Consider the following 18721-nt stretch of genomic DNA (forward strand, 5'->3'; position numbering starts at 1 on the left):
CCATCAGTAAAACAGAGAATCCCTCTATTTTTACCGGAGCACCTTTGTCGAAACTGGCTGAGTTGATAAAGAAATTATTACCCAGTGTTTTTGTCTCAATTTTACGATCGTATTCCATCGTAGAGTATTCATCGGATTGGTCTAGGTAGCTCGTCCATAGTAAGAGGTGACCTCGTTTTGTGCCGTTACCCACCCCATCCCAGATTTGTTTGTTTCTGCCCAAAATCCTTTGGGCAGCTTTGGCTCCCATGTTCTCGATGAATAAATCAAGAGGAGGAAGTCCCATGATGATCTCAAGACCCGGGTTGGGGTGCTCTTGATAATATGGGTTGTTAGTAACATGGCCAGCCTTGGAGCCGGTCCAGTTGCATTCTCTTGAATTTAGCCCTCTTCCCCCATACGATGGAACCGTATGAGATCATGGGCCTAATTATAGCAGTGACATCCAACTCATATTGGCCGGGGTAGGGCCCAGAGCTGACCTATACCTTGCTTTAGTTTATAAGAAGTCGCTTGGCTTTCTTGCATTTGTTGGTAATATGTGCAGAAAAGCTCAGCTTTTTGTCGAGCTCAACCCTAGGTAAGTGGCAGAGTCTGAGAACGGATACTCAGACCCATCAAGATTAGTTGTTCGGGAGACTCATCCTTGTACGGGTGTTGAAAAGTACCACAACAGTTTTGGCAGCACCAAATGTGAGTCCATTCTGTGCACCCCATTGTGTCACTTGATCCACTGCCTTTTGGGCAATAGTCATGATTGTCTTTGTTCAATACCTTTGATGAGTAGACACGCATCATCGCAAAGCCTCTTATCTTTAAACAGGACCTGTTAAAAACAGATTTAAGAGTTCGTCAAAAGCCAGATCCACACGAGAGGCTCAGAACCCCGCCTTGGGGTGTGCCCTTTGTGAGGTGCCTGGACCTAGTGATTCCCTTTATAGTGGTTGTGATTGACCTATTGTTTAAATATATTCATACCAGTTTACAATAGAGTCAGATATGTTCTTAGCCTTCATTCCAAGTATGGCGGAGGACGGGCAAGATTGTTCGAATGCCCCAGAAATATCCAAAAATATCCCTAGAGCATATTGTCCGCGCAGGATTGCGCTCCCAATATCATCAACCATGTCCGATAAAGCGGAGTCGCAGCTGCTGCCTTTTACGAAAGGCATGCTGATTTCGGTTTATAGGACTTGGGTCAGGTAATTTTCTTCAATCTCAGTTAGAACCACCCTTTCGAGGTTTTAAAGATGATTGAGGTGAGTGAAATAGGTCTAAAAGACTTTACTTGATCGTATGAGAGTTTACCTGGCTTAGGGATAAACACGACCTTTGACTCCCTCCAAACCTTGGGTATGTACCCTAGTTTAATAGAGGATTTGTAGAGAAACACAAGTCTGTCGATTCCAACAGTCTTCATGTGTTGAATTACTCTTGGTTTAATGTCGTTGGTCCAGCAGCCTTGTCAGGGCTGAAAGACTTTGATTGACCATTTTACTTTTTCAACTTTATGAAATCCTATATCCGTGCGGACATGTCATCAATCTGGTTGAAAGTGTTTACAGGTGTTGGTTCCTTTAGTTCCACACTATCTGGAAATGTGTATCTAAGAATTGATTGATGCTATCCTCCGGTGATTCTGTGGAGCCATAGGCCCAGCAAGGAGACCCACTGTTTGTTTCCCTCCTGGATCACCTTGTAGAGTTTGCAACGTTCCTTTATGTCTTTGTCTTCGGATAAAAAGTCTCGCCAGGGAGTTTCTTTTGCCTTTTCGTACCTCTCTTCTGAACTCCCGCTTGGAGTCCAAATACTCTTTCCAGGTTTCCTCGCAGTTCATTCTATTGAATTTCCTGTGTAATGATCTCATTTGCTTTCGAGTCGAAACTATTCTTCTCTCCAGTAATGAGGTCTTTTCACTTTGTTGCATATGACTATATCCTTGGTAGCTTTACGAAGCGCTGGTTGATACTGTCCGTGAAGTTCTCGGCTTAGCACATCAAGTATCCCTGGATCTACGAAAATTGGGATTGGTCTTAGGGCTTTCATTTAACGATTGGTTAAAAACTTCCCAGTTAGCATTTTTCAGATCTCTCACTGTCTTCTTCTGTAATTTAATATTTAGCTCTAACTTTAAATTTGATAAGTCGATGGTCTGATGCTGTCATGCATCAGACACCTCCCAGCCAGAGACCAGATCAATGTTCTTAGTGAGAGTGACATCGATTCGGGTCTTGGTTGTTCCGGGTAACTGTACCAAAAGTAGGTTTCGTGCCTAATGTTTTCGACATTCAAATTATGCCCGAAGATAAATTTCCTCCATTTTTCACCCCGCGGGGGTCAGTTTCAAGTCCCATATCTGCTATGCGAGTTAGTGTCCGCACAACAAATAAGTGGATATTATTAACGTTACAATACTCTACCGCTTTAACAATTCGTCCGGACTATGTTGTCCAGGGAGCAGTGCCATTCGAGGTAGAGGACTGACGATAAGAATCCTGGGACACTCTGTAGTGTGGGTGTCCCATAGGCATGCAGTTACATCTCTTGACGAGAGGTTAGAGGTCTGTCAGCCTTTGCCCTGGTCAATTCCTCTAGATGGCTATGGGGCCCCGAATTCTTAAATCATTGTTCCTCGGAGTGGCCAGAACAATTACCCATTTCCGGATTAACAGACAATGACAAAAATGTGAAGAAATCAGTGCAAGTGCGTGTGTCCAAGACCAATGCTAACGGATTTATGGAAAGTCTTGCATTACGTTGTTCATCAATGAAAAAGCTGAAACAAGTAGTTCGGCTCCTGCTTGAAGTCCTGAACAAAATGGCCCGAAGAGCCATCTTTAACACTTCAGAGGATTCTACAAGCAAACTAATTTTTACGTGCGTACAAAGAGAGTTCTTTCAAGAAGAGATCAACGACCTGTCAATAAGAGGAAGTGTCGGGCGTTCAAGTGCTTTGACAAAAGTGTCTCCAATTGTGTATGAAAATCTCATCAGAGCAGGAGGTCGGCTGATGAACGCGGAAATCCCATTCGAATTCAAGCACCCAATCGTTCTTCCCGGCAACTCAAGAGTATCCCGACTTCTAGTTCAAGCAGCTCATCGCGAATGTGGCCATCTTGGTCGAGAGTCCGTGCTTTCTGCCTTACGACAAAGATTGTGGATTCTCCGAGCAAATGCGTTGGTCCGAAGTGAAGTGGGAAGTTGCGTGATATGCCGAAAGGTTAAGGCCAAGGCTCTTCAACAAATCATGGCAAATTTGCCACAAGATCGTGTTACCCCATGCCTACCTTTCGAAAATTCGGGAACGGATTATTTTGGACCCTTCATGGTGAAGCGTGGTCGGTCCTTGGAAAAACGGTACGGAGTGATATTCACATGCCTAGCCACCCGTGCAGTCCATTTCGAGGTGGCCCACACCCTTGGAACGGACTCTTGTATCAACGCTCTTAGGCGAATGATGGCCAGAAGTGAAAGGCCTTGTGAAGCTTCTACGCTCCGATAACGGAACCAATTTCCACGGTGCCGAGATAGAACTCAGAAAAGCCGTCGAACAGCTACAGAAAGAAGGAATCGAGGATGCCGTGAAACTCTTAGGAATTCAATGGAAATTCAACCCTTCTGGTGCCTCTCATCATGGAGGCGTCTGGGAGCGAAACATTCGAACTGCTCGGCAAATTTTGGGAGCCATGCTCAAAGAGCTGCCGCATGCACTGACGGATGAGAGCTTGTGCACTCTATTGTGTGAAGTCGAGGCTGTGATGAATGGACGCCCCCTAACCGCCTCCTCAGAAGATCCTTCCGACTTGGAGGCACTGACTCCAAATCACTTACTGCGATTGCGGGGTGGGGTCGAACATCAATTCCCAGACTACAGGCAAAAAAAATTTGTAAGAGATCGATGGAAAAAGATTCAATCTCTGGCTGATCAATTTTGGTCTCGTTGGAAGGAAGAATACCTGAATAATCTACGCTGCAGACAGAAGTGGCAAACAGGTACACCCAATCTAAAAATTAACGACCTCGTTCTGACTGTGGATAACAACCAGCCCCGAAATCAATGGATGATGGGAAGAGTTTTGCAATGCTTCCCAGGTCCTGATGGCAAGGTTCGAGTGGTTAAAATACGAACAAAACAGGGAGTGTACGACCGGCCCATTAACAAACTTTGCCTCTTAGTTGCATCATGATCAATCTCTAGAGAAGAACGGACACGGTGTGTCATTGAGGGGGCAGGGTGTTATCGCCGAATTGCAGACCCGACACCCTGATTTGTGACCCAACCTTTTGTCACCCTGATGTAATGCTGTCGAAAGTTTTTGTCGTTTCCTGAGTCTACCAAGCCTCATGGTCGAGGGTTAAGAATTAAAACCTAATTTATGTATCCTATAAATTCGAGTCTTTAATCAACCTTCGGTTAGAGCGTCCTGTAGGTCCAGAAGAACGTTCGTTGGAATCTACAGGCCCTTTGTTGTCCTAATGCGAACACTACCTACTCCTGTTCGTGAACTGTCCTATATTAAAGGGTTAGCATTTATAGTTGAAGTTGTTGCAGCTGCAGGCGATCTTTGGCGTTGTACCCAATCTGGGTTGCAAAAGGTCTGTGCGATTCATCTTGCCAGACGAGCAAGATGGAATTTGTCCTTTTCACCAAGAACACGGTTTCAACGTTTGGTCATGCGTTCATCCGTGCAAACTCGCCCGTCATTTCAAAGCATGTCCTTCAGCCACAGATCATATAATGACTAGATGTCGCATTGGCCCGACATCAGTGCAGAGGAAAGTGGATTTCAAGTCAACAACTCTGTACACCAAAAAAGAGGAGGGTGACTGCCTGATCAGTAGTAACGACCTACAATCACTGGGCCTTCAACGAACGCTATCAGTGACAAGCTCACACTGAATCTGGCCACGCTGGCGGATGAAAAAGCATGAGTCACTGTACACCAAAATTTATGTACCAGCTGATGAAGGCAAGTGTTCGCATTTTTCCTCGCGCTATGCGAGGTCTAGTCATTATATGGTCTGTGCCTTCAGCTCGTGAAAACGCAACTCATTCTTTAAAAACTGATCAACGTCATCTAAATCCCGGCAAGGGGATAAACAAAAGTAAACGTCAACATAGGGACAAATGAGTGAGTGGCCTTGAAGAACAAGTTGTCGGGCATGAATATGAACCCAAATTCTATTCAGAGGAAGTTATGGCCAACCTTCAATAAGCCCCTTGATTTTTGGCCCCTCATCAGCTGGAAGCAGCTTTTACGTATTCTTTTATGCCCAGGATTCCAGATCCAAATGCCAATACCTCGTTGACTCTGGCGCCGAGGTTTCTGTTGTACCTGTCACTTCTGCCACAAAAACAAACCCTTCATTCACCATCTCACCTCAGCCAATAAATCAAAAATGCCAACGTGGTGTGTCCACAAACAAACTGTTGTTCTTGGTCATGAGCCTTTCGTTTGGACTTTCATTGTTGCAAATGTTGAAAGCCTATTCCCAGGAAACGATTTATACGAGCATCTGGATTCTTCTTGATGTCTGGGGACAGCGTCTTATTAATCCTGAGAATCCAAATTTAGCAGTTACGCTCATTGATGTCACTTCGGACTAGGATCTACTCATTGCAGCGATGGCAAAGTTAGACTTTGAAGGAATTTCTGCCACTTTTTGCCACAATTTTCTGCCAGGTGGTCAAAAATGGCTTTTGATAATTTCCCATCCAAGTTATATCCTCGTTGGCAAAATGGTCAAAAATGTCTTTCAATGATTTCTCATCCTTGCCAATAACACCTTCAGAGCGGTTAAGAGCAAACACAATTTTCAACCCTGACTTTCTTTGATCAAAATATGCTAGATGGAATTAGTAAAAATGGCAATTTCTGTTGAGCTTGAAGGTTCTTCAGCTGTTATGAGATAAACGAAGAATTTCAGGCCATTCTGGAAGCTTAAAAAGGAATTAGTATCAAGTAATTTTGTAGATTTTGGGTCGTTACAATTACACAATTTTAAAATGTCATGCAATGACAGTAAAGCGAGATTACGATCCAACTGCTTATTCTCTCCCAGTGTGACCATCTGCTACGTAACTCCCCCCAATGAAGTGATCGGGGATTTAACATAAATAACGAGATTACAAATGATAACAACAAACTAGGAATCCCGAAAACATAAAGGACGGGACTCTCTATGGGGATTGGGACGCTGGGGTTCGGTGGGAGGAAGCAAGGGATGAGAGGTGGCAGGGGTTTCATGAGGAGGCTGAGCAAGAGGGGGCGACCCCGGCGAGGCACAGTTCCCAATGGCACAGGTGTGGAATTATCAACATGAGCAGGTTTTAGGCGATCTACAGAGATGATTTCTTCCTTTCCACCGTAGTCGAGCTTGAAGGTCTTTTCGCCAGATTGTAGGACCTTATATGGTCCCAAATAAGGGGGTTGCAGAGGTACGGGTTGAGGTCCACGGCGTACAAAAACATATGGACAACTGTCCAGTCTTTTGGGTCGGAAGGAGGTAACTGGCGAATGACGACTAGTGGGAAGGGGGGAAAGCTTTCCCACTACCTCACGTAGGCGCTTGATATGATCTGAAGGGGCATTTGGAGTGGTCGATGATGGAAGGAAATCGCCTGGCACAGCAACTGGGGTTCCAAAAACCATCTCTGCTGATGACACACCGAGGTCTTCTTTGGGAGCAGTCCGTATTCCGAGGAGGACCCAAGGTAAATGGTCCGCCCACATTGCTCCAGATAAGTTCAAAACTGCCTTTAAACTTGACTTCAGATGTCCATGAAAGCGTTCAATGAGTCCGTTGGCGCAAGGATGGTAAGCGGTTGTTCTATGAAGCGACGTGCCATAGAGTTGACCTAGATTGTCCCACAGTCGACTAGTAAATTGGGCTCCTCTATCAGAAGTGAGATTCGTTGGGACTCCAAATCGAGAGATCCAGTTGTTGACCAAGAAGTCTCTGGCAACGGTCATTGTGTCTGTTGAGGCAAGAGGAATGGCCTCAGGCCAGCGAGTATAGCGGTCAACAATGGTGAGGAGATGAGTAAAGCCTTGGCTACAAGGTAGAGGGCCAACAAGGTCAATGTGAATTTGGGCAAAACGGTCATTAGGAACGGGAAAGTACCCAGGCAGAGATTTAATGTGGCGCTGAATTTTTGATCGTTGACAATCCAAACACTCTCTTGCCCACTTTCTGCAAAGAGTTTTCATACCATGCCAAACAAAGCGATCCGAAATCATTTTGACCGTGGTGGGTATAGAGGGATGACTTAGACCGTGTATTGCATCAAAAACCCTTCTTTGGAAAGTTTCTGGTACCCATGGTCTAGGGCGAGGAGTCGATACATCACATAACACTGAACTATTTGGACCAACAGTGATGGTTTGCCAGACAAGTCCAGTTTTTTTGGTTTGCACTATGAGGAAATCCGGGTCGGATTTAATATTCTAATATTATACTCTAATATTTGAAACAAACGTCGTTGAGTCTCTGTGGGGGGCTCGAGATAACGCATCGGTCACGAAATTAGACTTCCCAGATACGTGCCTTATTGACATAGAGTAGGTACTTAGTTCGGCTATGGTTCGTAATTGTCGGGCTGTCCAAGGCTGCGATTTTCTAAGGAGCGCGAAAGTTAAAGGCATGTGGTCTGTAAAAACGGTGAACTCTCTTGCTTCTAGTTGCCATCGAAAGTGCCTTAAGGCCAACTTGATGGCTAACATCTCACGATCATAAGTACTGTAGTGCAGTTCTGGATCTCGGAGCTTTTTGCTGAAAAAAGCCAACGGTTGCCACATTGATCCTGGAGTTTTGGACCGCTGTTTCAAAACGGCACCCACTGCTACATTGGAAGCATCTGTAGTGAGGGCAAGTTCAGCCGTTGGGTCTTGGTGAACTAGGAGTGTCGTATCAGCTAAGTCAGTCTTGGCGTTGTTGAAGGCAGTAACAGCTCCAGGGTTCCAAGGCAGGGGAGCTCTGCTGGCCTTACAATTGGCCCTTCCTGTCGCTTTCAGAATTTGGTAAAGGGGAAGTAGGGTTTCGGCGATTTTGGGTACGAAACGTCGATAAAAAATTATCAGCCCGAGAAATTCTTGTAGTCCTCTGACAGTGCTCGGTAGGGGAAAGTTCTGTAGGGCGTCAACTTTTTCACGGAGTGGTGAGGCGCCACTAGGTGCAACCCAATGACCAAGGAAAGAAAGTCCATCCTTAGCAAATACACACTTTTCGGGGCTGTGTACAAGGCCATGGGTAGAGAGTCTTGAGAAAACCTCTCTTAAATGAGCTTTGTGTTCAATTGAGGTTGTGCTCGCAATAAGAAGGTCGTCTAAATAACAGAAGACGTAAGGAAGGTCACCAAAGATTGCATCCATCATGCGCTGGAAGGTGTTTCCAGCGTTTCTCAATCCAAACGGCATCCTCGGGTACTCAAAAAGTCCCATGGGAGTCGTCACAGCGGTTTTGTACACATGGGATGATTCAACAGGTATTTGATTATATCCTTTTAGTAGATCTATTTTGCTGAGTACATGGGTACCATGCAAACTTGCATCAAAATCCAACAGGTGGGGTAAGGGATATTTGTCAGGTCTTGTAGCAGCATTTAGGGTAGTGTAGTCTCCGCAAATTCTCCAAGCACCATTCGGTTTCGGAACCATTACTATCGGACTCGCAACAGATGATTTTGACCGTCTAGAGATGCCCAATTTAACATTTTCTTCCATTGTTACTTTGGCGGCATCGAGCCTTTTGGGATCTAACCGCCTTGGTTTTGCATGAGGTAGCGGACCTGAAGTTTCGATAAAGTGAGTAACACCATGGCTGACGGAGGTTGTGTTGAAGGTGGGAGTCGTAATTGCGGGGAATTCGCCCAATAAACGAAGGAAATTACTCTGTGCAACAGCGAAGCACACCAGACCAGGCACTGAACCTAGACATGAGCCAGCGGAGGATAATCTAATGGAAGAATTTGGACAATCCGGGTGTAGTAGGGCTCGTGTCACATCCAAAAGGTAGCCGGAGGCACGCAAGAAGTCACTACTCAGAATCGGATTTTCAACTTCAACACAGATGAATCTCCAGTTAATGACTTTTGGTCCCAGTTGAAGAGATATGTTGCGATAGCCCCAAGTTTTAATCTTCGTTTTATTAGCAGCAGTTAAGGAAAGCGTGGAAGGCTTTGACGCTCAGCGGGTGAGACAGGAACTACAGATACCTCTGCCCCAGAATCTATCAGGTATTTATGACGGGATCGTAAGTCCTGAACGAAAAAGAGGCGATATACCCCACTGTTGCTAAGGGAAAGGCCAGCTCCCGCGGGGTTTACTGAAAGCCGGCCTGGTCTTCCCCCGAAATTGAGTGATGTTTGGGCAAACTATCGAACTTTTCGAAGTCTGATGATAACTCGTTGACATGACCTCCGCCACTATTGTTCTTTTTGTATTTTGGTCCTTGTCTATGGTGGTTGGAACTTGATTTGGAAATCGGTGTAGCAGGTTTGCGGTTAAAGGCGGGGGTTTGTACGCGAACCAGCTATGGATCGCAATCGGGCCAACCATAACGAGGGTCTTTCCACAGGGTCCAAGTTGGGTAGGTCCAGTATCCTTTGGATCCTTTGTTCTGGAGTGGAGCCGAATGAACTAATGAAGCGTGTTTTCAGCAGATCGTACTTATTGGTTGAGGAGGAGGAGGGCATCAACATTATATCTCCTATTAGACGTCGAGAAGAGGTATCAATGGCGGCGAGTGTGTGAGAGTACATCGTTGAGGGGACAGAGATGCCGGTTATCCTGCACACGATTGAAACACGGTAAATCTACAAAAAAAAAAAACGATTTGTCGGGGCAAAGGAACAACGGTAGCCGAGTGGTCTAATGCAGCCGCTAGAGCAACGATGAGAAATCATTGAAAGCCATTTTTGACCACCTGGCAGAAAATGGTAGCAGAAAGTGGTAGAAATTCCTTCAAAGTCGAACTTTGCCATCGCTCCGCTAAAGGCACAACATGGTTTCCCAAAGAACGGGGTTCGAATCTCGCCTTCGGAGTACACCTTTTTCATGCCTGTTTTGGAGCCCGCTGAGAACAGTCGCATTTAGTTTGTTGCTGTTCTTATCTCCCAGGAATTTCGAACCAAGGTGTGACTTCCTCTGTCCCTCCTTGGTTGCTGTGCACGTGTTGTGTTCATGGTGTTTGTGTGTGGGTGAATGAATGGGAATTGCTATTCATTCACTCAATTTGGTTTGGTTTTTCACGGCTCTTTGGTAAGACGTAATTACTTAAAAACCTAATAAGTTTATTGCTCTTTGATATATGTTTAGCTTTAGCAGTTTCTCTCTGATTTGTAAATTGTAATATCTCTAGTTCCAAATCGTTATGTGTAGTTCTTTAGTTTGATTTTATTGGTCCTTGACAGTTAGAATTTATTGTTCATTAGTGCATTGATTTCATTCTGTGTTACTGTAGATCAGTTTGTTGAGTTTATTTCTGTGTTTTTGTGTTTCCTAGCTTACATATGCTCTTGATTCCTTGCTTTTCTCTGACCCTTACTTCTTATTTGCCATCTCCATCTTAGATTTCTATGTTTAGTTTGGTGTGAGGTAATTTATTCCTACCTTGCTTCGTTGTCCTGCATATCAGCCTTTTAGCCTTTTGGTTTTCTTCTTTTTCTTGATCTCTTGATTTTGCTGCTCATTGATAGTTCCTCTGTATTCATGATGGAAGCTACGAGTATTTGTGGAAAAGTCAGCAAAGAGGCAAGCCAATGTTTGGACTTGGTTAGCAAGGAAGGATCTTTCTGTAGTTGATGAGCCGTTTATTACAGAGGCTTTAGCTGTTTGGGTCAATGAAACCAGGGTTCTGCTTGAAGAACAAGCTCACCCATTAGTTGAGAAGTCGACTGATTTGACCACTGTAGAGTTGGAAGTAGTAGCTTCTCTTGAATTAGGGCAGGAAAAGAAATTTGTAGAGGAAACAGTCTGTCCTGTTTACCGGAAGCAGCCTTGTCCTGAAGAAGGAAACGGCTTCCAATTTGACCAACCTAAATGGTGTCAAAAACTTCTCAAGTTCGCCCTTGAGAAAAACAATAGGAAGAAGGGATGTTCAAAAGTTTTTCCACCCATACATGTGCCGTCAATCTAGGAGACTTAAGACGTACTTTAATATACGGTGTACCTCTGTCCATTTAGAAGGGACGCAAAGGAAGAAAAGGTACAGACAAGTTCAGTTTCGTAGTTTTAGAGCTGACCCTATTCCTAAAACTAATCCCAGCCCACCCCCCTTCCTTAACCCATTTAACTTCCTCCCTCTCTCTCCTCCTACCTCCCATCCTCTCTCCCAATTCCTTCCTCTTCCTTCGAATACCCAATCCACCCATATTCCTATAAACACTCTCCTCCTTAATATTCCTTGCCCCACCCCTATTCCTAAAGCTCGTTCCTATTCAAATTAGCTGCCCAACCCATTTCCCAAACCCAACCATCCCCATTCAGCGATGGTAAGGTTTGACTTTGAAGAGGTTTAACCACCTGGCAGAAAATGGTGGCAGAAAGTGGCAGAAATTCCTTCAAAGTGGATTTTTGCCAACGAGGATATAACTTGGATGGGAAATTATTAAAAGCCATTTATTGCTGAATTAGTTTCAGTTTTTAAGTAAGTTTGCTCCAGTTTAGCAATCTCTGAATGTGTTTTCAAGGGTTTTCATATTGCTGAATTAGTTTCAGTTTTAAAGTAAGTTTGCTCCAGNGAATGTGTTTTCAAGGGTTTTCATATTGCTGAATTAGTTTCAGTTTTAAAGTAAGTTTGCTCCAGTTTAGCAATCTCTGAATGTGTTTTCAAGGGTGGGACAGGGACAAAAATTCCAAAATATAGCAAGACTTTGTTCGTAAAGAGTTGCAAACTAGCAAAAAGACTGAAGAGCCCTTCAAATCCAGTAATTGTGGGTAGTTTCCACAAGAAGTTAGACCTAGTTCAGAGTAAGATTAAGGCCTCCATCGAAAATGACCAGTTACAAACTGAGAGTAAGGTAGTTCAGGAGGTCAGGTCAAATCTGAAGGCTTTTTTCTCTTATGCAAACTCTAAGAGAAAAATGAAGCACCCTGTTGGGCCTTTTGAGATTGATGGGGAAGCTATTAGCAATGTAGAGGCCATGGCTAACATGCTAAGAGATCAGTTTTCCAGGGTGTTTTCAACCCCACTGAGTTCAGAAGCAACAGCTCATTGCTCTGAAGCTGAGTCTGTTGAGATTGACAAGGTTAATCAAGTTGAGCGTTTAGATGATCTTATAGTCACAGATCAAGATACTTTTGAGGCCATCAAGGACTTGAGGCTTTCGAGTTCTCCTGGTCCTGATGATGTGACATCTCAGTTTCTGATGAGATGCTCACGGGTTCTTGCTCCTGTTTTCTCGTACTTGATGCCTTGCATCTTGGATCAGGGTAAGTTTCCCGCTTCACTAAGGTTAGCTCACGTTGTTCCACTTTTTAAATGGGGAGATAAGTCGCTCCCCAGTAACTATAGGCCGATTTCTCTCACTTNGGTTAGCTCACGTTGTTCCACTTTTTAAATGGGGAGATAAGTCGCTCCCCAGTAACTATAGGCCGATTTCTCTCACTTCGAATATTGCGAAAGGGTGTTTGAGAAGATCATGAAGTCCAAACTTGTTGAATTTCTTGAAGTCAATGAAGTCCTTCCTCTTAGCCAACACGGCTTTCGAGCACATTTTAGCACGGTTACCCAATTGATTGAGCATTTAGAGCAGGTCATTGAGAGACATATTTTTCTCTACTAATAACGATTTATTTCATGAGCAAAAAAAATTTTTTTTAACTTCAAATTGCACTGGTGTTTCGCTTTGTTATGAAAAATATGAAAATACTTTTGAGAAAAGTATGGTAGGCATATATTTTATAATAAGAATAATAATAACAACCTTAATTTGGGTCTCATATCTGTTATGGGAACTATTATTTTTGCTATAGCACAAAGAAACATTGTAAATTGCTTCTGATGCATGGAATATTTTATCTTCTTAAGAATTCCTTTGCGAGATGTTTAGATCATTTCTATATTCAAAGTGATGCAAACTCAACCTAAATGTATACTTGCGTCTTAAATGCGTTAATTTGTGTGATTTGAGCATTCAACTAGAGCTGCTGATAATTTATGTCAAGAACAATTTTGAAGGTATTGTGTTATTACATCTTGTAAGTGGATTAATATTGTGATTTGTGCTAAAACCAAAAAGTTATTATTACAAAACCCTTGTTTTGGTTTTTCATTGACAAATGTAGATAGATATTAGAAGTCTTGAAACAATAACAAACATTTAGTCACTGTTATAGGTACCATCACAATTAGCTATTGTTTTGGGTCTTTGTTTGCCTATGTTTACAATCTGTAGAATTGGTTGTGCCTGGCTGAACAAGGCTTATTTGGCATGATATAATGGCGCCCCTTTGTAATCCAGCACTTTGAACAATCCCTGACCAGCCTTTCGTTCAAGGGTGCCCTAGAGCGGCAAATTCGAACGCATTATGAGAGCAAATATTTTATCAATTATGACTCATTCCCCTGTTTCGGTATATAAAACCCGATAGCCACACGCACAGACGTAGAACCAATGGGGACGTTTAGGCAAGCTCTGGCAGGTTCGTTTGTTTGCTGGTACCAGAGTCGGGGTTGCAAGTTTGGGGCTTCAAACACGTTTTTGAGAAGCTGACCCCTCTTTCGCATTGGTAATTGAGGAAAGGTCAGCTTCGATAAAACCAGTTTGAAACGCCAATTTTGCATCACTGACACTGGCAGGCAAGTTTGTTTGCTGGTACCAGTGCTTGCCTAAATGTCCGAATATGATACAGACTAGAACACTGCCTATTGGAATTATGTACGGACGATGTGATGGCTAGTTTCAATGGCCGCGTGAGTTTCACTCAAACAATGTCACAAATGTGTTTTTAAAGGAGGCAAAATATGTTAAGATTTGTTATTATTTGCTAAAAGCATGTTAGTTTTACGCCTTTGCAGTGTGCAGAAAAATGCAAACGATTCTTTTGCATTCGTCAAGATTCGTTAATATTTTTTTATATTTATACGAACTTTTGCATTTGAGATACTTTTTTTTCATTCCTTGTTTTGAAAACTAGTCCAATCAAAAGACCCCAATATTTTTTTATCAAGCACATAATCAGCCCTATAGAAATTTCAATTTCTATCAGGCTGTTTTCAAATTTTATGGGAAAGCACAATCTGCGAATGTGAAAAATCATAAATGGCGTACATCAGTGTTTCGGCAAGTATGAACAACATTCCGTGGAAAAAAGGGTTGCCAAAGGTTTTTCGGCATTGTCATTTTGGCGTGAAATATGAAGCTCTACATGTCTCCCCAATTCCTCAATATCTAATCAAATTTATCATTAAATTCGTAATCTACAAATTAGGGCCTTATTCAACATTTATTAGTTTAGCATTTAATATTTCGACTTCTGAAAACCATATTATCAGAAGAGGCCCCACCCCTTACTTCAACGAACTTCTTTCTTGAACCTAAACGATTGAGCCCGAAAAAAAACCAAGTAGACTTTTTATCATTCGCATCAATAAAAATGGTCCGTCACTTGAAAGTTTATATCCTAATATTTTGTTTATTGGCATGAAACGATATCATGATAAACTTAATTACCACCGGCATCAACAACGCATTAAACGCATTAAACGCTATCATTCTAAACCCTATGTAATGGCAAGGTTGATTCACGTGTAAAATTTACCAATATTTATCCAAATTCCTGGACAAGTCATATTTTTTCAGGTACGAGGAAAAGTCACAGCCCACTTTGATCAAGTGTCTTTAAGTTGTACGATGTGAGTACGAACGATGCGAATTTTCAATGTTGACAATCATCCGCTGAGTAAATGGGCCTCAATTGAATTGGTATCCGGAATGGACAAATCAAGCTTTAGGATGGCGGGTAGAGCAGAACTGAATGTTCGAGTTATTTCCGTCTCGAATTAAGTCCAACCTTTTGCGGAAGATTTTGATTTTCTTGATGCAACCTTGGAAGCCTTGATAGTATTGAATGGGAAGACCAAATGGGATTGTTAGCTTTCCACCTGAAAAAAACAATGCTCTTGATTTGTCATGATCATTTTTTCTCGTTTAATGATTTTTAATGCTTCTTTAAATAAGTATCATTGTTCCCTCCAAATTGAAACTTTCATTCCGTTAGTCAATGAACGGATGACATAGCAAACAGGTTCTTTGATTGTGAAAAATATGTACCAACTCTACACCGGACTATATTAGCCTTTTAAAAAGAAGGCACCAATGTCCGTTGGTCAGAGTTTATTTTGGCACGAGTTGCCTTCAAAATCGAAATTCATTCTCCTTACATTTTTTTAATCATTGGCGTGACACCTGAGGTTGCCAAGATTGAAATGTGGCGAGGCCTATTTTGGCACCTTTGGCTAAATTTGATTGCTCCGACGGCTGACCGTGGTTAAGCTAGTATTTTCATTTTTCCCAAGGCTACCCGGGCCTACCATAACCTGATGTTGCGTTCTAAGAAATTGCAATCCAAAAGCTTCTGGACGACTCTTAGGTATAAATTGGCTTGAGTCTTTTGAGACTCAGCTGATGTAAAGGACGGATAGGCGTGGTCTAGAAGGATTTTTGATTTCCTTGGCGTTCTTCCCCCGTCTTTGAAAAAGGGAAAACAACATCACTCTCTCTAAATATAAATTTGGAATGGGTGGCGTCAACATGCTTGGGCATAATGGAAATGATTCAATATTGGTCAGCAGTAGAAGAAATTGATCATTGCAAAAGCTGTACAAAATGGACCATGCTATATCTCAATTTTAGCAACCTCAGCTATGAAGCCACTTATTGAAAAGGCATGAAGCGAATGCATTTTGAATTTGACAGCAAGTCGTATGGCGTCCTGCACATTTTATAACTATACAGTGTGCTTGCTAGAGTTTGAGATGCAAAGGACTACGGTGGCGAAATAGATGAATGGCTGAGATCGCTAAAGGACGACGTCAACCTTTGACAACCAAATTGTAGGATTAATATTTTTCATTGTGAATAATGATTAGATTGGGTGTCTGGTTCACAATCCGGCATATTGAGACAATGACTGGCCTCGAACGACTCAAGTCTGGCCCGTTGTGACCTCTGAGCTCGTTGAACCGATATGATATCCTATAGCCCAAAAGGAGGACTATTTTTCAAAATATCCTGTGCATGAATCAACTCTTTAGTTCAATCAAGTTCAATGTTCTTGATTAAGGAATCCTTGCTTTATTCTTTGAACTCTCTTACCAATCCACACTTTTCCATCCGTATTCAGAACGGATGCCCCCTTTTCCGCACGCCCACGAACTGGCTTGTCATCGTCAATCTGAAGCACGCCGATACGGCGTTTGCGGAAAACGCGAATTTTGTGCCACTTCCCGTCGTCCACGCGTTTCTGTTGTGGAGAAGGCCAAATGGGAGTTAGATCGAAGCCTCTCCCGCCAACTAAGAGACTTTAAATACCTTTGCTCTGATCGTGAATGCGTCCGCTTCATGTTTCCCCAAGCGAAAACTCAACTCTGGAAATCCATTGGCTATGGCCAAGGCCAGATAATCGCCTCGAAGAGCAGCTCCTTGGCTGGTCCAAATCAAAAGACCATTGGTTGCCGATGTCCGGATGGTGAGGGCGAACTTATTGTTCTTCTCACTGGTTCGTCTGCAACATATTTAAGGCCAAGAACTGTCAGAAAGATAATACAGAACTCAATTGAATTCTGTTATGGCCAAGATCTGAGCAGAGAGAACGATATTTTGGTGGTACAACCTGGTTTGATTTGCTTTCTTTATTTCATTCTTGCGATGTTTCGGTTTCAATAACAACAGACAATTTCGATTTTTCTCGAAGTTTGGAGCCTTTCCATTCTGTTCTCAACAAGCCATAAATCTGAGCAGCTTTGCATATTCGCAAGAATGAGGCAAAAAAAACTTGATATACTTCTCAGAAGTGAAATTGAATTGGTTCTTATTATCGTACTTCGCGTCGTCGGTTTCGGTCTCGTGTGCTCACAAGAAACGCTGGGAATTATTGAAGGCAAACTGAAGGGAGCTATATCTTCATTGGAAAGTTTTGTTCTTACACCAACTTTCCTTTTCCTTTAGATTTGTTCTTGCCATCAATTTTCGACCGACTGGTGTCTTGATGGTGAAATATAAACGAGAACATTTTTGACAACATTTTTCAATAGCTATTAGAAATCACCCACAATTAAGGTCTCAATTAATTTTCAGTTTTTCAATTACCAATTTCTTTACAAGCTCAAACCACGCTTTGGGATTAATTTAGTTGGACCAGTAGGTCAAATTGAACATGTATTGACCTCCGTGCTACTGTTTATTTTTAGATGGCAGAAATGTTCCAAAACCTTAAACAGAATAGACTGAGAAGATAAACTAGCAGAAATAACAGATGTCGTTCTATGTTCAGACAAATGCAGGAAAATCAATCAAAGAAGTCATTAGTTTGGATTTGTTAAAAGAAGAAGGTGATAATTATTACCCTGAAGTATGCACCGCTGGCAAATCATCGTCTTCGCCATAGTCCATGAACTCCTTCAGTGAGAAGAGATGATCGAGATCGGAATCAAAAATATCTTCGGCATTTGGTTGTTTATCATACATCTCAATCTCAAAGTCCGGGAGTTCAAGGTCTGGCCCCCTTAATCAAGACATAGCAGAATGGATGATGTTTGGAAGCAAATGGAAGCAACCGTTGGAAGATTAGAGATGGTTAGAAGACAGGAAACAACAAGAAAGAGAAGAAAGAATAAATAGAGATTAGGCTTAGGCACACAAGTTCATGTTAGAATGTCTTCTTTTCGGTTACTCACAGCTTATTGACTTTGTTCATGAACGACAGATGGGTTTGGCCATCAAAAAGTACGGCACTTCTCTTGTTGAATTGGCCAATTCCTGCACGGGGATAAAGAATATTGTTCAACATTGAATGAAACACTGCATCTCTCGTATATGTACTCGTAGTACATATGTCAAAGGGAGAGCCACCAAGCGCCTCGTAACATGACTCTCTCTGCCCCAAAGATCGCCATTCTTGCCAGTTTTCTGTTTCAATTCCAAGGAAAAGGATCCGTTTCTTGCTTAGGAAAACTGTCAAATGTGGCCCAACTTACCCTTTTCGCAATTTTGCCCCACGAATCCCCCGCTGCATTTACAAGTATACGAGCGATAGAATGGGCGACAGACTCCGCCATTTTGGCATGGGGTCTGCTCACAGGGTGGACCCACATAGTGGCCAATGTTCTGAGAGTCCTTAACATGGTCCATTAGGTTTTCCATGAGATTGCCATTGACGATCAGTCGCTGAATGGCTCCATCCAGACCGGAGAATATCCCCGATTCGCGACTCAGTGAATAAGAAAACCTGAATTAAGGGAAATAACAGTTTGCAAAGGGTGGGTACAAATTGCAGCTCATAGGTACATGTATAGTAGGTATAGTAGATGTCTTGCCTAGCTAGACGATACGGGTGCCATCTGATTTGTTCCCAAGGGACAACCCCACTGTGCGCAGTAGTTGGGAGCTCCATGCACCTTCTTTTAGGTATGTCACCACGTGAGAAATGAAGTGATTTGCCTGGGGAGTTCTGTCATGCCAAAAGGCATTCACTTCGAAACCAGACGAATTGAATTACTT

General features: G+C 42.7%; 1 protein-coding gene across 1 annotated transcript in view; it reads right to left on the bottom strand.

Annotated features, from left to right (window-relative positions):
- Positions 1-14582: 14582 nt before the first annotated feature.
- Positions 14583-18721, bottom strand: part of LOC131883705 (agrin-like) — a 48185-nt gene continuing 44046 nt past the window's right edge. Inside the window, exons 22-27 of the mRNA XM_059231226.1 lie at positions 18199-18449; positions 17899-17980; positions 17568-17726; positions 16535-16727; positions 16319-16466; positions 14583-15105 (exon numbers count right to left, since the gene is read on the bottom strand). Of these exons, the coding sequence (XP_059087209.1) occupies positions 14945-15105; positions 16319-16466; positions 16535-16727; positions 17568-17726; positions 17899-17980; positions 18199-18449 (994 nt within the window). The 3' untranslated portion in view covers positions 14583-14944. The remainder of the gene's footprint in view (positions 15106-16318; positions 16467-16534; positions 16728-17567; positions 17727-17898; positions 17981-18198; positions 18450-18721) is intronic.

The sequence above is a fragment of the Tigriopus californicus genome, chromosome 7, assembly GCF_007210705.1.
Source record: "Tigriopus californicus strain San Diego chromosome 7, Tcal_SD_v2.1, whole genome shotgun sequence".
NCBI classification, from domain to species: Eukaryota; Metazoa; Arthropoda; class Copepoda; order Harpacticoida; family Harpacticidae; genus Tigriopus; species Tigriopus californicus.